The sequence below is a fragment of the Canis aureus genome, chromosome 11, assembly GCF_053574225.1.
Source record: "Canis aureus isolate CA01 chromosome 11, VMU_Caureus_v.1.0, whole genome shotgun sequence".
Taxonomy (NCBI): domain Eukaryota; kingdom Metazoa; phylum Chordata; class Mammalia; order Carnivora; family Canidae; genus Canis; species Canis aureus.
In genome coordinates, this window is record NC_135621.1 from 57,629,965 (window position 1) to 57,654,512 (window position 24,548).

Consider the following 24,548-nt stretch of genomic DNA (forward strand, 5'->3'; position numbering starts at 1 on the left):
TTTAAAGATGGTTGCCACAGAAATCTCCCTGTGTCCTGATCAGTATTCTAAAATGTGGTAAAATGCTCCTTTATTTCAATACTAACCTAATTATTTTCAACTGAGCCTATTTTTGAGTTTAAATCTGTTCTTATTTTTGCAGAAATGGGAGTTTCTTTTAGCCAAAGAGAGTACCAAGGAATTGGGGGGGGGGGGGGGAGAGGAAGAAACCAACAACAGCAAAATTATTCATTTTCTATTTTCTTTAAAAAAAAAAAAAAATTCTCCCCTGAGTTTATCTGTGAAAAGCCAGTGAGTAGAAATTCTTCATAAAACTGACTGAATTAATTTTAAAAAAAAAATTAAAAAAAAAAAAACTGACTGAATTAAGAAATGAGAATGGAATGTAAAATATTTTTTATAAACATAAAAGATGGTCAACCCCAGATAAAATAATAGTAACAGTAACAGATTCAATCCCACTGTGTGTACACTTCCAGGGAAGTTTTATGCATTTGATTCTAAGCTCCTAGCCCTAGGCAAACACTGAATCATAGGTGGAAATATGCCATGGTTAGCACTAGAAGCAGCATTGCAGTTCATTAACAGAATAAAGCAGAAAATGGTTAGGTAAATGAATCTACAACATAAAAATGTGCTGGTGATGAATCTGCAACAGAGTAACGTAAGTGAAGTTTACAGTATTTTTTTTTAATCAGAAAGCCCAATTGTAAACATTTGCATTAAACTACTGCCCCCCCAACCAAAACCTAACCAACAAAAATCATCTTTTATGACTATAAAATCATGAAGAATTTGTATTGCATGGCTCTTCGTTTTGGTGGTTTTCAGAGTAAGACATGAGCTGCATTAAGTAGCTTCACTGATTTCTCCATCTTGAATAACTGCCAATTCTGGAACTTCATTCATCCTCAGAACCTCTGCATAGAGCAAATAATTATGGAGGCTTCTAGGAAGTGGCAACTGACAGATAAAACTGTCAGATCGTAGGTGTTCTGGTTTTAGACTGGACCGAATTTCCAAACGACAAAGGTGGGCAAGGGACGGAACAGAGGCTGGAGAAACAAAAAAAGGAAAGATGAATTTTTTTTAATATTCTTTTTTAAAACTTTCCAATTCTTTGTGGTAAAAGAGAAAGCATATGTCACTTAGATTACTTTTAAAAGGTTTGTTAGGTGGGGATGACCACAATAAATTTCATTTATTCCTTTTAACATTTTATTTATTTATTCATGAAAGACACACACACACACACACACACACACACACACACAGGCAGAGACACAGGCAGAGGGAGAAGCAGGCCCCATGCAGGGAGCCCGACGTGGAACTCGATCCTGGAACTCCAGGATCAGGCCCCGGGCTGAAGGCCACGCTAAACCGCTGAGCCACTCGGGCTGCCCCTATTCCTTTTATTCTTCTTACAGCCTTTACCTGGTTCCTCTCTCTCTCTCTCTCTCTCTCTCTCTCTCTCCTCTCTCGTCACACATTGAAAGTATTCAGGGCCACATAAAACTAAATTTTCATATCCTAAAGATGCAGCAATACCAGTTGGTACTTAAGAAATGGATGAAATAATTTTAGAAATGATAGAAACTTAAAGCAGCAAATACTATATCCCTCTTACTCTGTTTCATTGCAAATAGTCTCTAGACCACCACATTAGGTGCATGAGTAATTTACGTAAGTTTCCTCTTTTTATCCATGACTTAGAATGAAAATTTAAAACTGATAGAAAAGGAGCACTTACTGAGTACCTACTATGCCACATGCCCATACATTTCACATACATTATCTTTTTATCTTCATTAACCCTATGAGGTATGTATTATCATGTTCATATAGAGGTAAGAAAACAGGTTTAAGGAGGTTTAAGTAACTTTCCAAAGGTTATACACCTTGTACATGGTAGCGTCAGGATTCAAACTCAAGTGCATATTACACCAAAGCATGCATGTACACTTAAAACTACATCTGCCAAAAGCTAATTGCTAATTAAAGGACAATACAGATGTACTTTATTAAGAATCATAAGCTATTATTTCATTTTCTAAGATGAGAAGCATTAACAAAAGAAGCTGATGTCCACAGAAACTGAGAGTACTAAAAACAACTATTGGTTTTATGTGAATCAAATCTAGTTTTTTATTAGTCTAAGAAATCTAACATTTTTGTTTAAGCATATTGGCTTAAGTTTAATTTAGTAGGAGTGTGAGAAACTCCTCAAACCATAGTTTTTCAAAATGCCAAATAAGAAAAGCAAAGGAGTTCTAGGATTTTTTTTTTTTTTTTTTAGTTCTAGGATTTTGTACATAAACCTCAATCTAAGAAAACCTGAGAATTTTCTCAAATCATGACTCATGGACTCCCCATTATAAATATTAAGACTGTAGCATCTACAAAAACATTTATTTGCAGTGTTTCCATATCTATATCTTGTTTAAATTTTACCCTATCCTGCAAACTTAAAGAATTCTTTTCTCACTTCTAAGATACACAGGTAGGGGGAGCAACACAGAGATAAGCAAGAATGCATAGAAAAAGCTTGCCCAAACTACAAACGCCCAGTTTCCCAAATAAGTAAGTGGGTTCAACTTCAATGAGTAGGTTACCTATGTTGAACTATTAAGTAATAAAGAAGCCTTCTTACCCAGTGAGACCAGGAACAATAATTGGTCCTAAAGTCACTGGGTATGCACAAATGTCATAAAAGCTTTAGAAACAAGTATAGCTGATTCTTAGTAAGCACACAACTCAGCTGGTAGGAACACAAGTATGTCAGCATACTAGAAAGTATCCTATCAGCTGCAAACACTAAGCACACCACAGGCATGGTCAGATGGGATTGACAGAGGAAGTGACAAAATTGGAGTAGGTGAGTTACACTGAGGTTGGTTAAAAGAATTTTTACTTATATTCAGTTACAGTTTGTGCATCTTGTTCAGTTGAAATCTCTTCATTCTGCTTTCTTGTTAACAGATAATTAGTACACACTCAGAAGGAAGATAAAGGATGGCTGTACAACCCAGAAGAGAGAGGCCCACTTGAGGTGAAAGGATTCCTAATGCCTCTCCAGCATCTCTGACTTGCCAGATGACACTGACTTACAAACTCCTCTGGCTGCCCCACAGCCTCCTGCAGTGCCAACAAGCTTTTCCAGGCTATCTGACTACACCATTGTAGCACCATCATTAAAACTAAGCAAGCCATTATATATATATATATATATATATATATATATATATATATATATATATATATATAATATGAGGCTATTTAGTCATCTTGTGGTCAAGCCACACTTGCTATGAAAAGTTTAAGTAACTTGCCCATGTTGACACTGTACATCAACAATAAAGCTGATTTTAAATCTAAACGATTTAACTCAAAGTCTAGGATCCCTTCAAGTGTGAAAAGCCCCAAATAATTCTCTAACATCTTCTAAGCCACTGGAACCATTCTAAGTTTCAGAAGATCTTTCCATTTCATAATACCCCCCAAAAAAGGAGTATAGTTACTTGTTGACATTGGTTACAATTTTAATTGTGCCATTTTGGTTTTTCTCCTGTGAGCACAGTAGCTCAATGGCATCATGAACAGTTAGAGGGAAGAACTATATTCACTTGAACTGAAGGGAGTCTTTCATTTGTAGATTATTAACATAGACAATAATATACCCCTCAGTGCCATCTTAGTTTAATATGCCAGTGAATACTGGCATTATAAAGTTTATAATCATATATGATCATAAAGTTCCCTTTATGGAACTTTATAATCATATATGCAGTATTTTAAAGCTCACAAAATTCCTATGAAAGTTTCACTGATGCATAGTATTTCCAGATGTGTTGCCACGAGGCTGAAAGATCAAGCCATGACTTGAATTTATAATATGAAATAGCCCAGAAGTTTTATGTATATAAAAATGTACTTAATGAAAACCTGTTAAAACCAGATTTTAATCTGTTAAATATATCTCTGTCTCCTTGGGATTATGGCACTGATTGGTAGCCTAGAAAATCATGTCTGAAATCATGCTATAATTTAAAGTCACTTTTCTGACCCAATCATATTCAATTTAGCATGTTAAACCTAGCTTATCTATAGACCTATTAGCAGACAAGCAACCTTTAACTTTTCATTCCTATACGGAATTCTTCAGTTTTGTTCATTTTATTGTATGTACTGACAGAGCAATCAAAATAGAAGGCTACATGTTACATGAAGTTTCATTAAGATGAAAAATGATAAAACTAAACCCTACAATTCTTAATTCATTATGCTCATTAATGCCAACTTTCCTATAGCACTGAACTAGATCATACAGACCCACTATCTATGTTTTCCACAATCAATCATCTCTAGCCTGCCCTGATGCCAATATTCAAATGATCCATCTGCCTAGACCATATTTTGATGGTTCTTCTGCATGGCTTTCCATATCAAATGTATTCATTTGACTTCTGGGGTATCTAGTACAATTTATATTTCTAACATTAATATATTGTCTTTCTGGTTGTCCTTTGTTCCTAATCTTTCTTAATTTACTAGTACAGTCTCTCTCTCTCTCTCGTACTGATTACAGCCAAAACCTCTAAACAACATACAGAAAGCAATTTCCTGAGGGTTCTGAAAAATAAATGAAAGATTAGGGCAGGAAATCAAAACATGGAGAATGACCAGTAGAACAACAATAAACAGAATGAAAGGAAAGAGCACCATAGGGTAAAAAAATCTGTGTGGAGTTGAGAAGCCACTATTAACAAGTTGTATGACCTTGGACAAGTCATTTAAGTACTTTGACCTTGAGTTCTTCCTCTGTAACATGGGCATAATGCCTCATCTATCTATAAAATGGACATGAGGGCAGCCCCGGTGGCTCAGCGGTTTAGCCAGAGCAATCAAAATAGATTTGATTCTTAAATCTTCAAAGTGAAATAGGAGGTCTTTGGGGCACTCTCTCTCTCTGAGGGCCTAGTTCTCCAACTACAAACTTATCTCTAATCACTCCATCTTCATCTCTCTTCTTCTCAAAGAAATGGCCTATTTGAGGCTAATCCCATCTCTCTCTGGCTTTGTGGATTACATAAATAATCATTTTTATCTAACCAAATCTTTAATGTTGTTTTTACAAACTGAGATCCCTTAATCTGTAAAATATGTTCAAGCCTCTCTGCCATGACTTTGCATCATTCCCTTTGGCCATTGTACTAAAAGAACTATGCTCACTTTATTTCTTCATTCATTTTGCCTAATACACAGCTGACATGTAATTAAAGAATCCACTCACCAGGGAATTAATGGATATAAACAGCAAGATTTGTAAAAGTCCGCCCATAGAAATACATGATAGCTTCTCTTCACTGAAGATTTCTGCCTATGATCCATATTTGGAACTAACTAAAATTACAGATTGAGTGATTAAAAGTTCTCAAATGAATAAGCTATCAAGAGCTAAAGCTTCTATTCTAATTGCCTTTCTACCTTAAAATAGATATTTTGCATCTAGAAAATTTTTTGTTTGTTTTAATTGGGACATCCCTGTCCCCAGGGTCTACCTGCACACAAATCCAATGCAGTACATATCTAGGAGTAGTAAGATGGTCTTTCAAATAATATTGGTGATCTGATATTTGAATGCTTTTAAAAATTCTGTTTTAATTGCTCTAGGGCAATATTTTCTCCTTTCTTAGCTTACCAACAGACTACTGACAACATCAAAACAGTTTTAATGGCAAAATGTTTCAGCAACTATGGCTACAACCCATTAGTATCTAATTTAGTTAAGAATTTCCCTCACCACACACACACACACACACACACACACACACACACAGCCACATGCATTAGTAAGAAGCTATGTGAAGCTACACTTGGATTCTAAGAGGCTGTGTGAAGCTAAAATTATATATGGGCAGATGGAATCTTGTTAAAATTTTAAGTTAAACTATAAATTTCTCATTTAAAAAAAAAAACCCAAAACTAAGTCTGGCTCTTAAATCTAACAATAAGGGCAGGCTATAGGACACTGTTAATCAAGGCATGATCCTGCTAGTTATGAAGGCCAATAATAGGGCTGGAATCTTGGAGGTCAAGTTTCTATAAACAGAAGATCACATGTTTAATTTTTCAAGATGATAGGCAATTACTGTTGGGGTTCTTGGTGATAATGCCTCAAACCAGAGGAAATGCCTCTAGAGTTAAAAACCACTGTGAATAGTGGCTTCTGAGTCTCACCAAATACTGAGCTATGATTCTATGAGCACAGCCCCTGTGACTAGACACAATACACCATTTTTCCTGTAGTTTCGAAAGGGCAACTCTGTACTCCACATACGTTCCTGATTCCTACCAAATTTAGAGACCTTTCAATTTACTGAACATCTTATCAGAAAAATGCAAGTTGCGGTTTTGCAAGTAAGTATATAAAATAAGCAGCAGGTGAGTTTTGGTTAACTATTCCACCACACAGCATTTGTATAAATACTCATTACCAAGTACACTACCACATGATTTGTAGCTTTTATTGACCTTTTCTTGGGCATGGACTCAAATAAGACTTAGTTATGGTAAACTGGGTTACACGTTATGTTGTACTGTGATAGCATATGAATCCTAAAACCAGTATCTTAACACAACAAAGGTTTATTTCTTTCTCAAGCAAAATCCTCCTGGGGCCAGGTGACGGTCCAGCGTAGGTGCCGGAAATGACAAGTAAGTATTTCAGGTTACTTCCACCTTGTGTCACTACCATCTCCAATGTGGCTTTCACATTTCCTCAGCAAGAGAAGTGAGAGCATAGAGAGCTCACCCAATGACCTTTGACCACTTAACACCATTCACTGGATAATCGAGGCTGGAAAATTCAGTCTTCCTGTGTTTCAAGGAAGAGGAAAATGAATCAGAACTCTGTTAACTGAGATCTGTCTCTGCCACAATGACAAAATCTGTTGTAAAAATTATGTGAGGCAGGTTCTATTATTATTATCCCTTCTTTTAATTGAAGAAACCAGAGATATAAGTAACTTTTCTATAGTTAGAAAGTAGTGGAGGTGTGTCTATTTAATTCCAGAGCTCAAATCTTTAACCATTTTACTTGGCCTTATGTCCATGCAAAACCCGAACCATATCACTACCATAAGAGTCAAAGTAGCAGAGGAGTAAACTCCCCATTAGCCTGAAATGTGTTGTGCCACACCTCCCATCTTTTTTTTTTTTTTCATTTATTTATGATAGTCACACACAGAGAGAGAGAGAGGCAGAGACATAGGCAGAGGGAGAAGCAGGCTCCATGCACCGGGAGCCTGATGTGGGATTCGATCCCAGGTCTCCAGGATCGCGCCCTGGGCCAAAGGCAGGCGCTAAACCGCTGCGCCACCCAGGGATCCCACCTCCCATCTTTTTAACAAGTAACTTAATGATACAGAAGATACATCCTGAGGGGCATCTGGCTGGCTCAGTCAGTAGTGCAGAGTCAGGAGTTCAAGCTCCATGTTGGGTGTACAGACAACTAAAAGTAAATAAATAAGTAAACTTAAAAAAAAAAGATACATCTTAAAAGATGTATCTTTAAGATACAAGATTCACCTTTTGCACAAGATACATATTCTTGCTATAGATAACAGAAAAATGTTCTTTTAAAACTGGATACATTTTATTACACCTTAAACTAGAAATGGCTTGAGTAGACAACTGGAATGCTAGCTAATTATTACCATAAAGGTATACTTCGAACTTACCAATGTTATATGCCAATTATATCTCAATAAAGCTGGGGGGGAAATTATTACCAGAAAGGATTATATAGATCAACTACTGCTAAAAAAAAATTGTTTCTGGTGGTTATTCTTCAATTTTTTAACTGTAAATATAACAATCTCTTAAAATAAGATGCTACATATAGTCAGTTTGGTATACTTATTATAGTGGTTTATCATGAAGAGTACATGAGGAAGGAGCATTGCTCCAAACTACGAGCACTGCTCAAAATTTCAAAGGAAACTCTGGTTATGGACACTTGCTCAGCCTACCGTATTTAGCAAAGAATCCTCATAATGTTCTTTGGGTTTCACAAATAGAACACTTAACCTATCACAAATCAACCTTTATTTTCCATTTTTGTTTTGCTTTTACTTTGAAGCTCGACTATCTCTTAAAAATATGTTCTCAAGTCAACCTGCAATACAAAATAGCTGTACTCTGATACTTCTTAGGCAGCATAATTTTTTATTCATTACTAACTACTACTATTAAAAATTGAGTTGAGAAGTGCCTGGCTGGTTCATTCAGTCGGAAGAGCCTGTGACTCTTGATCTTGGGGTCATGAGTTCAAGCCCCATACAGGGTGTAGAGACTAAATAAATAACATTTTTTTAAGAAATTGAGTTGGAAGATAGAATATTTAGAGAGAACTGAAAAAGTACATATAGGTCATCCACTCCTCCATATATTATAAATCCAGGCCCGGTCAAGTCAGAGCAACAGACATCTCAATACCTAGATGATAAGTACTGATCTCTTAAGAACTACTGTTACTGAATTATAGTTTGGTACAATAGCAAGAGCCCACATTGAAAACTGGTAAAGTCAAGTCCCAAGAAACCATGGCTGTCAAGATATCGTCTAGACAATATCCAAGAGTATCTATACCTCTGAACAATAAGTTTGTTTTATATTATGAACTCTGTAACCTAGTGTCAATGACTAGAGAGTATAGTCAGAGCCAAACATACAGCCTGTCCAGAGACAAGTTTCAGATTACCATGCTACATGCTTTCCCTGACTTCATTTTATATCCATCTCCACCTTCACTTTTCATTTTTCTTTTGCTTCCACTTTTAACTTCTGTTTTACTATTTTGTGATAATCTACATGTATAAACGACTTTAAATCCTTTTTAGAACAAAGCAGAAGAACACTGAAATGAATAAAGAGAGTTTCCTGGGGACCTTTTAGATCCTTTGTAGAATCTAGATTCATGTAATACTTTGGATAAAATTGTACATATTTGATCATTAAAGGGGGGATGAACTAAAGCCAAGAGCTTTTATCCCTAAGAATTTAATTACTTAGACTTACTTTATCTTGGACAGCTGACCGGGCATTGGCGAATTTTTTAAGAAGTCTACTACTATATGGTTAAAATGATGTTTCTAAGAGGTGTATATATAATACACATGATTTTAAAAAATTGTCATTAAAGCTGCAAACATTCAGTAAATTTTACCTGGTATACATTTCCTTTCTGATGCAAAACAACTTTTTGAAGACAAATCTGACTTCATTATTAAAAGATGAGCAGCAAGGGACTAGCTGTCTTTTTTACTTATAAACTACCAAAGCAAGCTACTATTTCCTTACGGCAGAAAAAGGTAAGGAAATGAGAATTTCGACCATACATAGCATCTCCAAGTCTTGAAAAGGGACTTAAAAAATGGAGAAAATTCTTTCCTTGGAATAGACACTGGTATACCTAAGGAGCTACACATCTAAAATTATCTTGGGGCTTGCTAATAGTTGTAGAATGCAAGAAGCATCTTTTCCAAAAAATTTAAAGAAATATATTGACAAAGTAGTTTCTACTCCTATGATAAGTTATTGGAGAAAGTAGATAAAAGCAAGACTGTCATATATTTGAGAGGTAGTCAAAGAGTTGTTCTTTTGGGCTCACTCTCTTTGGTGTTAAACCTTGGCCATGCTTCTGCTGATCAGAAATCCTGCAGCTCAAGATTCAAATAAAGATAACCAATATACAGAAACAGAGTGTCAGGGTGCCTGGGTGGCTTAGTTGGTTAAGTGTTCGACTCAGTCTCAGCTAAGGTCTTGATCTCAGGGCTGTGAGTTCAAGCCCCATGTTGGGGTCTATTCTGGGCATGGAGCCTACTTGAAAAAAAGAAAAAAGAAATGGAGTGTCCTGAAAACTGAAGAAAAAAAGGAAAGCTGGGTGTATCGAGAGAGAGCCTTAAACTACAAAAAGGAAGAGACGCATAATCTTATTGGAAATTCAGACAACTAAGTAGATGCGCAGATCTTTTCCTCAGCCTTACTTAAAATCCAACATTGTAATGGCTCCCATTGTCTTTTGATTCCAGAAGAGGAATCAATTAAGTATATCTTGAAAGATCAATATAACTAGGAAGAAGAAAGCAAGCTTTTCCTAAGCAGTTTGCAATTAGAACAGAGTTAAAAGGCCATGGGGGCAGCCCCGGTGGCCCAGCAGTGGCCCAGCAGTTTAGCATTGCCTTCAGCCCAGGGCGTGATCCTGGAGACCTGGGATCAAGTCTCACGTCATGCTCCCTGCATGGAGCCTGCTTCTCCCTCACCCTGTGTCTCTGCCTCTCTCTCTCTCTCTCTCTGTGTCTCTCATGAATGAGTAAATAAAACTTTTTTTTTTTAAAAAGGCTTTCCATAATATGAATTAATAGGCCTTCCTAAAACCAGACAACCCAAGAGATGATGTAGATCAGAGTTCCTCAAATTCAGCACTACTGACACTTAAGGCCAGAAAATTCTTTGTCATGGTGGGCTGTCCTGCACATTGTGGCATGTTTACCAGCATCCGTTGCCTCTACCCTCTAAATGGCAAAAGCCCCCTTACCAGTTGTGATAACCAAAAACTACTGGCAACCATTGTCAAATATCAGGGGCAAAATCACTCCTGTTGAGCATCATTGCTATTAATAAAACAAGTAACAAAAAGCTGCCAAGAATAACTCACACTCTGGTTCAATAACACTCCCAAAACCATTCCACTTCCCGAACCAGGATACAGAAGGAACAGCAGGAATAGTAGGAAAAAATGACAAGTTCAAATTTTGGGTATATCAAAATATGGGATACCAAATGGAGATGTACAAAAGGCAGTTGGGTATATGGGAATGGAACCAAGAAAAGAGGTCTTGGCTAGAGAAACAGGCCAGAAAAGCATTAGCTATATTAGCACCTCTGACAAAGACTTTTGCAAAGCTGGAACCAAAATAAAATCCTCTTAAGAGATGATGATTATTATCCTATACAAATTCTACCTAGTACCTAATTAAATAAGAAGCCCTTGATGGATTTAGTCTACTGCAGGGTAATGTACTCATGTACAATTTTTACCTTCATCTGGACACACCTGCCATATGTTAAAGTCTTCAGAGTAAATAGTCACATATCTTTATTAATTGATACACTGCAATAATTTTCCCATTTGGCATATGCTCCCTCATCTGACTTTTGTTCCCAAATTCATTGTCCTATAGTCTATTTTGAATAGATACTTGTTCTCTACTATTTCAGATACATAATTAGTTAAAGAAGATGCAATTCTCAACATTAAGAATTAAATGCTAGGAGGATCCCTGGGTGGCTCAGCAGTTTAGCACCTGCCTTCAGCCCAGAGTGTGATCCTGGAGTCCCAGGATCGAGTTCCACATTGGGCTTCCTGCATGAGCCTGCTTCTCCCTCTGCCTGTGTCTCTGCCTCTCTCTCTGTGTCTCTCATGAATAAATAAATAAAATCTTTAAAAAAATAATAATAATTAAATGCTAGTGAGTTTTCCAACATTATTAAAGAAATTATATATGAAAAGACTCAGGCTCCAAACAGATTACTTTTTTTCTTCAATAGAAAACTCTCTAAGAGTCTGAATACACCTCAGTTCAAGAGCATATTTTCCTGAATGTCTGTTTTTTGATTGAGAAAATTTACTTAAATGTAATTTTCCAAGAAATTACAAGACACATTTCTACATATGCATAAGTTCACTTGTTAAAAACCTATTCAACGTGTTTTATGAAGAGCTACATTTCATGCAAAAATAGCAGTGAAGAAATAATTTTCCTAACTTACTACATATAATCTAGTTAACAAAATATAGTTAAAGTAAAATAAATCTGAATAAGTGAATAGGAATACTTTGCAGTATATGAGGTTTAGTTTAAACTGGTTTCCTTGTATAAACTGGTTTCCTTGTATAAAATCTTCTATTGTATCCTTTTTTTTTAAACTAGCTTAAAAAAATTTAGTGAGAGTAAGTTGAGAATTTGTTTTAAAACAGTCATTTAAAGTATCAATCAATTCACAGAATTTTCACCAAGCTCACCTTGATAGTTACACTAACACACTGACATGCATTCAGTAAGAACAGGTATAAATAAAAGATGGTAATACTTTCTTTTAGAGTTGATAAATTATTAAGGAGAGAACACAAATCCACACACACTCCTAAAAGGAAAATTAAGTTTAGCATTTTTCTGATCACAAACTAAATATTTACTAACAACATTATTAGGATTCACTTTTGTTTACATAATCCTTACTAGAAATAAAATTATACCATTAAATAAAAATATCAGTAAATAATTGTTTTTCATTATACATTCCTTAGACTAAACTTAACAAACCTGATATGACTTTTGTTGAAGAAAATCACTGTGATCCCCCACCACCACTACCACAGCCCTTTCTTTCCCCACATAAAGAAAATGCAAATGATGCCCAATTTAATATACATTCTCCAATGATTCTGATCACTGAAAATTATAGCTAGAGAAGAAGAAAAAAGTAGTGAAACGTGTTTAAAATTGTACTTTCTTACCAATATGTTGCTGCAGAGCCCAAGAAGAGCTTGAGGCACGAGTGGAGAGCATCTTTTCAATAGTTGGAGGAAGCCTCCTCCAGTTGGTAAACTCCAAAGTGAAGATAAGGGTATCATCACTGACTGAGTCAATCCTGTATTGGCAAGATGGTAACACATTGTTAAACACAAAAGGGTTCATCCTGAAAACAAACACCACATAACTATTCTTACAACATTGCAGTATAGAAGGAAGAGCGAAAACTGGGGCATAGAAAATATCTGTGTAACTGGAGGCAAGTTGAATGGATATGAATAATCATCTACAGCTTCCTACAAGAAAATGAATTGATTCTGTGTACAGCTGTGCAGTAGATAATCAGAGAATCTCTTCTCTTGCAGAGGACAACAGTGCTAAGAAAAATAGATTCAGCACCAGTGTCATCAGTGGATTTGCCATTATCTTCTCCCACTTGAACCATCTTGCTGAACCTAGACTGGTCATCTTCACAGACACACAATTTATCAGCCCCAAAAGGATAAAGGCCAAACACCCAGTTACCCCTAAATTTAGCATATGGGAGAGATGGCTTGTTTCTGTCCAATTCCCAGGGATGTACAATTGTGCCATTGTAGGAACCTTCCCCACTATAGACTCAGTTCTAAAAGATGTACCAGAATAAGTTTTGACTTTAAATACTAAAAGGTGTTCAAGACAAACAGTTCTCCCTCTATTTTTTCAAAATAATATCAAATTTTCCTACCAATCTAGCCAAAAGAGACTCCCCCAAATTTTATAAGCCCTTGAACCCAGGGCATTGGTCTAAGAAAAGTTCTGGTTCTTAATAGTACCTCTACTACTTACAGACATGCTGCCTAAATTCTTTAAGCCCTAGATCAAGGTCTCGAAAATGAGAATAATATTTAACTTGCCTATTTCAGGGGACTATTTGTGAAAATAATATGAAACAATATAGTAAACATACTTTTAAAACAAAAACATTACACAAATATTTGATATTACTAGAACTGGGTCTGAAATATTCAGTATTGTATTTTTGATTGGGCTTAAAACATCGTACACATGAAGTTAAAGGGAACTCTAAAACCTAACAAGATTACCCATCTTAAAGGGAACTCCAAATCCTAAAAAGATTACCCATCTTGTACTGTAGTAATATTTGATATTACTAGAACTGGGTCTGAAATCTTCAGTATTGTATTTTTGATTGGGCTTAAAACATCGTACACATGAAGTTAAAGGGAACTCTAAAACCTAACAAGATTACCCATCTTAAAGGGAACTCCAAATCCTAAAAAGATTACCCATCTTGTACTCAACTAGATATTCCCCTACCATATATCACATTGTTTGAAGAAAAATAGAATAGGGCCTCTGGTAATTATTTCAGAAATTCTTTCGAAGGCTGTTTGGAAGACATTACTGGTAAGGACTAAAGAAAGGGGTAAAGAAAATAGAAAGAAAGGAAAGAAATTGAGTAATACTCTCAACTTGTCATCTCAAAGTAACTCACTTCTTGTAATTCAGAGTCAAACTATCCTAGAAATGACTGATTAAAGAGGATGAAAATTATTTCTCAAATACTTAATTCTCCAATATGCAAACATATATAAGAAAGAGCTTTAAGTATATAGCATAAAAGCTTTTGGTAAACATTTTACTTCTTGGGAAGCTTTCAGTGAAATCACAACTTATCAGGAAATCCTGAGAATAAATAAAATGATAAAATATACTCAAAGGCAAACAATCTCTTTGCCTTCCTAGCACCCTGCACCAAAGGTTACTTAATTCTGGCTCCTTATTCTTTTTTAATGGTTTCATTTTTCTGCGTAAGTGTGCTTTAAGTCTCACTGTGACCAAACACAAAGTCATTTTTATGCAGTTATCTAAACACACATATGAGAAATAAATCTGCTTATACAGCTTTAGTTAATATAATGGTGAGTTATTCTACCCATGCTGATAATGCCACTAAAAATGTATTGTTACTGTACTACATTGACCATTACATTGTACAAAGTAGTTGTACAATCATAAACGAGTGACAGTTAATCAACTAAATGCACAGATGACATTTACTTTTTATTATTCACCTATTACGTTTGGGCAGGGGTGGGGGGGCATACCTAGTCCTGCATTTAAAAGTTGAAAAATATTTCAACTCTGTAGATTATATTGTGACAGGCAATTATTCAGCCTGATACATTTTTTAAAACTGTTTAAGGCGAGGAATACTAGGAAGACATTTATAATTTACATGACAAAGATTAAGCAACAGACTTACATGTGATATAAATAAGATACAACCAAAATCCACTTTAACAACATATTGGAATTTTTATGGGAGAATTTTTCTTGTAACAGCTCTTTGAATGTAAATTTGATCAAAGAAAGTAAAACATTTATCATATTCAGCGTAAACACTAGCTTTATCCATTCAATAAAAGATCAGTGAACAAAACTTTGACCACGTTAAGCATTTTCATTGCTAAAGTGAAATTTTCCATTGTATTTTTCTAATGAATACAAAGTGACTAAAGTTATTTCTTTGGAGTAAAATATATGCAACTGGCATTCTCAGTTGAGATAGCTGAATGTTTTACAATTTACTTCAAAATAATTTGTAGTTTACTGGTTCTCAACTCTTTTCTATCCTAACACACTCAACGAATACTGCACACAGAAATATAACAATAGCACTGAGGGGGGCACTTGGCAGAATGAGCACTGGGTGTTATGCTATATGTTGCCAAATTGAACTCCAATAAAAAATTTTTTTTAAAAAAAGAAATGTAACAATAAATATAACACAAAAATTCTTTTTTTTCTTTTAGAGAGAAAGAGAACACCACCTGGGGGGGGGGGGGGAGTGTAGATGGCAGAGGGAGAGGGAGAGGGGGATCTTAAGCAGGCTCCACACCTAGCACGGAGTCCCCAGAGTCCAAAGCGGGATTCCAACTCACGACTCTGAGATCGTGGCCCTGAGATAATGAACTGAGCCTACATCAAGAGTAGGGCACTTAACCAACTAAGCCACCCTGGTACCCCATATAATAGACAAATTCTTAAACAGACTTTTCACATGGAGAGAGGGAGAGTCCTGTATCAGGACTGGGGATGGAAGAGTATATTTTACAAAGCCTTCCAGTAGAATAAAGCTAAATAATTTCCTCTCCTTCCAGCAGTCCACGTGGTCGGCTGAGGAGGAAAGGAAAAGAGACAAGGTATAATTTTTTTCCCTGCACAGGTTCTTCCTAATTTAGGAATAGGAAGAAGCAAGAAAAGTTGGCACATATCCAGCCCCCCAAGGATAAGCAAGGGAGTAAGGTAGCTGAAATTAGGTGATGTTAACTACAGTATCCATGTGGACATATAGGACTAAAGCAGTACAGCACAGTAGTTAGACAGACTTGAGTCACACTACAGGTCAGCCTAGGTTCAAACCTAAGCTCTACTACTAACTAGCTGTGTGAGCTTGAGCAAGTATGTTAAACACTCTGGGCTTCAATTACCTTCTCTCTAAAATAAGGATAACAGTATCTTTTTTTTTTTTTAACATTTTATGTATTTATTCATGAGAGACAGAGAGAGAGAGGCACAGACACAGGCAGAGGGAGAAGCAGGCTCCATGCAGGGAGCCCGATGCGGGACTCAATCCCGGGTCCCCAGGATCACACCCTGGGCCAAAGGCTGTGCTAAACCGCTGAGCCACCCGGGGTGCCCAGGATAACAGTATCTAATGTATTTTATATTAAAGAGTTAATACAGTAACAAACTTAAAATAGGACCTACTGTGTCAGGCAGTATTCTAAGTGCTGGTTAAAGAAAGAAATAAACCAGAAACCAGAAGCAAGTGTGAAGGCTAAAAGTAATGAACCAGTAACAGAGTCCAGTTAGTAGCTTCAGTGAGAAACACAAAGAGTATTGATGAGAAGAGAGTGTGTGCCCTGAGGACAAGCACCAAGCTGGGTGACAGAGAAACAGGGACACACTGTCAGGACTGTCCACAGCTACCCCACATGCTGGCCTGGATTTATAGCAGCAGTTGGGGAGTAAATCCTAGAATGGTGAGTGGCAACTGACACAACCATAAAATTCACTAAGCTAATAGTTAAGGGTATTTACATAACTTTATTACCTAGATATGGCAGTCCTTAGCAAGTATTTCTATCTCAGTGGTGTGTGTGTGCGCACATGCACCCACATGCACATGTAAAGGGGTTTAAGACAAATAAGCATATACAAATAACTTTTAAAGATCAGTGACTCCTCAATGAACTGTCAATAATCTTTATATTTCATTCAATTATCTAAAAAATACAATGGATTTCTACGAACTTTTATTGAAAAGATTTAGAGAGAATTGCAACAATGAGTATCTGACAACTACGTATTAATCAGCTAGTGGGAAAAGGAGTAAATACAATCAAGTACTCAATCTGTTGTAAGGTACAAACAAAAAGTAAAATGGGAATCAGAATAGGTTTCCAAACTTTGCTTTTATTTTTATGTTCCTCAAACAACCTACCAGAAAGCTGTTTTTCCTTACAAACGACGTATCTGAAACATTCAATATCATAAGGGATGATAACCCTAAGCATAAAACCTCTGCTTAGTAAAAATTCCTGAATTCCATATATTGGCAGGTGTAATAAAAAGGTGAGATAGTGGGATCCTGCCAAATACAGACCTGCTCATCATATGAAGATAGAGAAGCCACCAAATGAAAGATGGAGTCCTCAGGAATGCAAACTAAACATACCAGTAGAGAACACTCATGTTGCCTGCATGAACCCCAAAGAAGACTTCTTTTCTAATGAAAAACTCAAGTAACAAGATATCAAAGCACTTTTCTGCTGAAATGCAAAATCTAGTATTTGACTAAACATTATTTTAGTGAATGGTAGTGTTTGAGGCACAAAAATGCAGCCATCTAGATGTTTCATTTTTTTTTTTTTTTTTATAAAATACCCACGGTCCTCTATTTTCCTGGAGACTTTTATTCTATTTTCTCATTTGACTTGAATTATCAGGCTAGCAGAGTTTTTTCACTGCTACAATATGTTCTCAGTCCCATCTAGACACTTAAAACTTCTGCAAAAGCTGGAGGCTGGCAGAAACAGTATCATCTCCCTACCCAAGAAAAATCCTGACTCAACTTTCAAATATCATCAGCTACTTTAGAAATCAGTATTTATAATGGAAGACCAAGTTCAAACAGACAAGATGCTACAGGACAAGAGTATTCACTCTAGTAGACTAAGGGACAACAGAAATTTCCAAAACAGCTAAAACCATTTTGTCATAGGCATTTTTAAGAGCATGAGAGATGAATTAGAAAAAATAGCCTTTTCCAAATAATCCTTTTCTACTCCCTTCCAGTCAACTTGCAGCTTTTTTTAGGACTCTTAGATTTAATCTCACTATCAGCAGACCCCAATTTCTTCACCCCAACCTAGCCATCATGCCAAAACACACACACACACACACACACACACACACACACACACACGCCAACAACATGGGGATCTTAAGACACTGGGGAAAATGGAAGGCAGTATATTTACCCAAAAAGGAAAAGTTTCGCTATGGTAGGATTTCTTACCATGAAGGGCATAGCAGATTCAGTGGGTCAAATCCAGCAAGCAGGAGAGATGGTAGCCATTCCTTGTATTTTATCTGTGCTTTAACTGCATGACTTATAAATTCAGAAATATGGTTCCATGGTGCCAATGGGCAACCTTTCTTCAAAAAGTAGCGGAACACTGAAAACTTCTCATACTTTAAGCAGTATGCCAAATGAAGTTCATTTAGTTGGGCTCCATATTTCAAAAGAATATTCACAATCCCAAAAAATTCGCAGCTCCACCACAAAAAAAAAAAAGAAGAAGAAGAAGAGAGAAGTTAGACTTTTGCATAAAATAATTCTTACCAAGAGTTACTAGCACTTACAGCTGGAAAATAAATGGCAGATGGAATAGCAGAATGCTATGTGTGTCACAGAGGAAGACCTTCCTCTAAGGTCCTTCTAGTTGGACTTAGAATGAAACTGACACGAGAAAGATTAACAAGAAAAAATCAAATTAAGAAAAAATCAAATTTAACAGGCGTAGGTTTGGAGAATCCACATAGACATGAAATTCCAAAGACAAGGAGGCATGACCTTATATGAGCTAAGAGGGGTTGGGCCTGAGGATACAATTAGCAGGAAGGTAAAATAAGGGGTTTGAAAAAACAAGTGGTCCTATTATGCAGATGAGTTCCTTCGGTAAAGGGGAGTCTCTGATAATAGTTCCCTTCTTGTTGCAGGCTCTCCTTTCCAATGTAAAATTAGGCAGTTATGGGGGAGACAGACAGTTTTTCTTGCATCTGCTAGGTTTTATTCTTTTAACTCAAAATAATCTTATGCCAAAATGATACATTTTGGGACCTCTCATCCTGCAACCCTTCATGTGTCTACTGAATGGGGACTAAGGGTAAGGGAGTATTTTACTTTTTAATTTACACCCTCCTGCATGGTTTTTGACTATGAACAGGTACTGCCCTTAGAATTTAAGACATTCATCTTAAGTAGAGAATTTTAAAAATTATCATTGACTAATAGAAAACTCTCCCCAAATTGTGGGATTTTTGTACGATTAAATATCTACAACAAAATACTTGGAAGCAAAATTAATTAACAAAGTCATCAGGCCTTAAAAGATAGAGGGCTCGTTCTAGGAATCTCCCAGATATCATATCTTTTAGCAAGAGTCTTAATTTCTCTTTTAAGTTTATAATGATAAAAACAAGAAAGGCTTTTTTATGAACAAAAATTTAACTTACAGCTTTATATTTTTAAATTAATCATCTTTATCAAGTACTTTTACAGAATAAAAGTACATTGTTTTATATCTATTCAATTGGTTAGTTGGTTTTTTTTTTTTTTAATGTATCATCCAATACTAGTAAGGTGTGGTTAAATTAACTGAAAATAAGTGTGACCCTTTTCTGAGAGAGCTAACTGGCAAGATATATCAAAAAACATAACAACAATTACAAGGGCACAAGCTCAGCTATATACTATGGAACTCTGAACAAGTTACTTCACCTTTCTGGCACACAGAACTATATAGTATTTCCAAAATAAAATCATATGTAAAGTAAGTTATCATTAAGTTAATTAAAATAAAACATAATTAAATTAGAATAAAACATAATAGGGGTGCACGGCTGGGTTAGTCAGTAGAGCATGCAACTCTTGATCTCATGGTCAAGTTCAAGCCCCATGTTGGGAGTGGAACCTACTTTAAAAAATAAATAAATAAAATAGAATAAATATAAATCTTGGGAATTTATACAAGACAAAATCAAAATGATATTTTGATATTATATCCTATCTGTACAATGTTAACAATAGTGTTATCTGTAACAGACTTTAAAAAGAGAGAAATTACCTAAATGTTTAACAGAGGAGTGGATAAATATAGAATATGATATAATCATTAAAAACTGCAATCATGATGGCTGTGTGACCATATTTTAAAAACTGTTTATGCTACAATTTCAACTATAACAAAGCTCAGTAAAAAGTATGTTTACTATGTACACAACTGTCAAAGAAAAAATGTTATAAAATCATTCTCCTGGGGTACCTGGGTGGCTTAGTCAGTTAAGTGTCTGCCTTCAGCTCAAATCATGATCCCAGGGTCCTGGGCTCTCTGCTCAGTGGGCAGTCTGCTTCTCCTTCTCCCTCTGTGCTCTCTCTGTCTCTGTCTCTGTCTCTGTCTCTCTCTCTCTCTCTCCCTTCCTCCCTTCTCACTCTTCTCTCTCTCTCAAGCAAATAAAAACAAAATAAAAAAATAAATAAATAAAAAAAAAAACAAAAAAAACAAAAAAAAAAAACAAAATAAATCATTCTCCCTTTGAAACTGACATTAATACTATTTTAAACAACTATAAATTAAAAAAATATCTCAATCATAGTATTATGGAATCTGAGTAAAAAAGGCATAAAAATTACAGTTAAAACAAATATAAAATGCTTAAGCCACTGTCATATGAAACCAACGACTTCTGAGGACTTATGTATACAATTTGAAATCAAAGTTTTAAAGGCAGTTAAAAAAAACCAAATACATAAGTACACTGTTACTAACTGATGTATATTTTTAAAAACCTATGTCATTCAATCTCCAATTTGTGCTTTTCTTTTCTTTTTTTAAAGATTTTATTTATTTATTCATGAGACACACACACAGAGAGAGAGAGAGAGGCAGAGACACAGGAAGAGGGAGAAGCAGGCTCCATGCAGGAAGCCTGATGTGGGACTTGATCCTAAGACCTCAGGATCACGCCCTGGGCCGAAGCTGGCACTAAACTGCTGAGCTACCCAGGGATCTCTGTGCTTTTCTTTAGTTAAAATTTTAAACAGTATTTGCCTTACTTTTAGCTATTTACATAATAAGGAGAAAAAAAATATTGAGGAGTGCCTGGGTGGCAGTGTCAGTTGGACATTCAACTCTTGGTTTTAGCTCAGGTCGTGATCTTAGGATGAGCCCTGAGTGGTACCATGGCGTCGCACTCTGCGCTCAGCTTGAGTCTACACCAATTCTACTACCCAGGAGCCCCCTCTAAAATTTCTTTATAAAAATTAATAGCCTTTTTGCCTGTCTACCATCTCACTATTTTTCCTGATGAGAGGTCTATCATTCATATTATTATTCTTGAAAACAGCCCTGTATGTATGTATTTTTTCCTCTGGTTCTTTTTCAGATATAGGAAAGCTGAGAAATCAGTTGCCAGCAGTCTTGTACTACAAGAAATGCTGAAAGATATACTTCTGACGGATGGTTCTGAACAGTTATCACCAATTTATTTCAACCACTTTGACCTCATTTGACTAGGCTCTCATTATTTTGCCTGCAGTTATTCCTTGCTGCTTCTACTATTGAACAGACAAGCTACACATGGACTGCTGAACAAGTTCCAATAAATATGCAGGTAAACTATGAGAAACTGCTTCACTACAAATGTGATATATAATTCTCAAGAAGCCTGGCAATTTTCAAGGCATGAGTGTTTACATGTGCAATTCAGGGACTGGCTGAATTCTTCCATCTAGTGCTCTGAAACCATCAATAGCCGAACCACAGATACTTTAGCTCTTAATGATTTAGCTCTTGAAACACATTTTTGCTATAGAATACAAAGGTAAATGAAAGCCCTAAATGCAAGCCATTAGATTAAATGCTACAGATGGGTTCTCCAGCCATTTTCTGTTCAGAAAAAACTACAAAACAATTAGTGGCTTTCTTATTAAAATTTCAATATAGCACCCAGGCATGTGGCTCCTGCTAAGAAAATTTTAAGAACAAGGCCAAAAGATAAGTCATTCATCTCTAATTTTAAGAACAAGGCCAAAAGACAAGTCATTCATCTCTAAAATGTAGGAGAAACATATGCACATACAATTCCTTTTAATAACAAAATTAGTATTTATTCTGTACCAGGCACTATGTTAAATGTGTTACATGGAAGATTTGCCTTCATCCTCATAACAACCCTAAGAAGTAAGATCTATCATTATCTCCATTCTAGACACAAAAATTGAAGCTTAGTCATGAGATGGTAACTGGTGGTATGGGTGTAACATCAAACCAAAATCTACAGTGAATATGATGGCAAATATATGAGACAGCTCTCCTCTAACTATTATGAAAACTGAACGCTTCATGAAATAGTCAAATGAAATTGAGGGATACTTTAAGGCCAGATTTATGTTTCCCAAAGTATGTTCCATGGAACACTAGACCCTAAAAATGATCCATATGACAAAGGCTTCATAATGAAAATATTTGAGAAACCCTATATGGCATACAGTAAGGTCAGAAAAGAGAGAACTATATGATGAATTTATTTTTTAAAAGTGTGCTAGAAAAAATAATAATAAAATATGCTAGTTACATTTTTTAATTAAACGCCAAAATGTCTTCAACCTCTAGACACATCTCAGAAGAATCTTTTTTTTTCCCCCCAGAAGAAATATCTCTCCTGATTGAGCCATCCAGGGGTCCCCAGAAGAAATATCTTTAAAATTAAAGAAATGGATCTGTTAAAAAGAAAATCACAGGCATGGCATCGCCTGGGTTAAAGTCCCAAGTCAGTAAACCAAGACTTAAAACCTAACCTAACTGTAGTTTCAACATCCTAAGGAATGTGACCTTTAACCGGAAAACATGGAATTTTCTGGTCAATTTTAGAAAACTTACTGATGGATCTTCATTCCCTTAGGAAGGCAACCTTGCCTAAATAATGCATTCCTTGATAATAAGTTCCTGTCTCCTTTTTTATGCTTTCTGCCTTTAAAAACCTTTTTTGTCTAGTTCAGTGATGATCCCCTCTATTTGCTAGATGGGATGCTGCCAGATTCATGAATCATTTAATAAAGCCAATTAAGATCTTCAAATTTACTCAGTTGAATTTTTTTAACAGGTCCAATTGTTAATCTGAATAAAGCATAATAGAGTTTAAAATGCCCCCAAAAGTCTATAAACACAAGAACAAAAGTATATTTATAGTAAACCTAAGTTCATCCTATTTTCAAACTTTTCAAACTTATGTAGATTCATTCTCTTCTTTAGGAATTCACAGACAACCCCATAAGAAAAACTCTTAGAAGCCTTTCAGGAAAAAAATTTAGTGAACACTGCTCAACCCTGTGTTTCCTGGACTTAATTAACTATAGAACCCCTTATGTCCTATGGAATATCTATTAACAACCTATAGAATTACTATTCTACAAAATACACATTGGAAAACCAGTTATCAGCCTTGGTTTGAACAAGAGCACACTCCTAAAAGGCTTACGTAACTCCCTACTACTACATTTATAGACCCTTTTCTTTTCTTTTTTTTTTTTTTAATTTTTATTTATTTATGATAGTCACACAGAGAGAGAGAGAGGCAGAGACACAGGCAGAGGGAGAAGCAAGCTCCATGCACCGGGAGCCCGACGTGGGATTCGATCCCGGGTCTCCAGGATCGCGCCCTGGGCCAAAGGCAGGCGCTAAACTGCTGCGCCACCCAGGAATCCCTATAGACCCTTTTCTAACAAAACTATCATTTATATGGCAAATAATAAACACAAAATGAAATGAATGATCATAAACTTTGTCAGCATGCCCTGAGCTTTTGAGAAAGCTATTAAGAAAGTCTCAAATATATGTGTAAGCTCCAGAAAGAAACACAAGCAACTTCAGTATTCTACATGAGCTTGATTATCATATATTATTGAGCAACAAAAGACACTAGGGCTTAGATAACCCTTGATTAAATTATAAGTTACATGGACATAAGTATGTGATTCCCTTATTACTTCACTCAAGCCCAATGAAGAAATGGCCACGATAGCCAAACTGTGGAAGGAGCCTCGGTGTCCAACGAAAGATGAATGGATAAAGAAGATGTGGTTTATGTATACAATGGAATATTACTCAGCTATTAGAAATGACAAATACCCACCATTTGCTTCAACGTGGATGGAACTGGAGGGTATTATGCTGAGTGAAGTAAGTCAGTCGGAGAAGGACAAACATTATATGTTCTCATTCATTTGGGGAATATAAATAATAGTGAAAGGGAAAAGAAGGGAAGGGGGAAGAAATGTGTGGGAAATATCAGAAAGGGAGACAGAACATAAAGACTGCTAACTCTGGGAAACGAACTAGGGGTGGTAGAAGGGGAGGAGGGCGGGGGGTGGGAGTGAATGGGTGACGGGCACTGGGTGTTATTCTGTATGTTAGTAAATTGAACACCAATAAAAAAAAAAAATTTTTCATTTCAAAAAAAAAAAAAAAAAAAAAAAAAAAAAGCCCAATGAAGAACTAGGAAACTCTCAAAGAGCCTAGGAATTAAATAGTTCATCTTACTTTTTTTTTTAATTTTTTATTTATTTATGATAGTCACACAGAGAGATAGAGAGGCAGA

At 35.9% G+C, this 24,548-nt stretch overlaps 1 protein-coding gene across 7 annotated transcripts in view; it reads right to left on the minus strand.

Moving 5' to 3' along the window:
* Positions 1–379: 379 nt before the first annotated feature.
* Positions 380–24,548, minus strand: part of ASB3 (ankyrin repeat and SOCS box containing 3) — a 104,286-nt gene continuing 80,117 nt past the window's right edge. For 5 of the 7 annotated variants that reach the window (XM_077915382.1, XM_077915380.1, XM_077915376.1 and 2 more), the window contains 3 exons: positions 18,187–18,444; positions 12,581–12,714; positions 380–1,055 (listed from right to left, as the gene is read on the minus strand). In XM_077915382.1, the coding sequence (XP_077771508.1) occupies positions 850–1,055; positions 12,581–12,714; positions 18,187–18,444 (598 nt within the window). In that variant the 3' untranslated portion in view covers positions 380–849. Of the gene's footprint in view, positions 1,056–6,811; positions 6,875–12,580; positions 12,715–18,186; positions 18,445–24,548 lie in introns of all 7 variants that reach the window. The other 2 variants (XM_077915379.1, XM_077915381.1) reach the window with 2 other exon arrangements.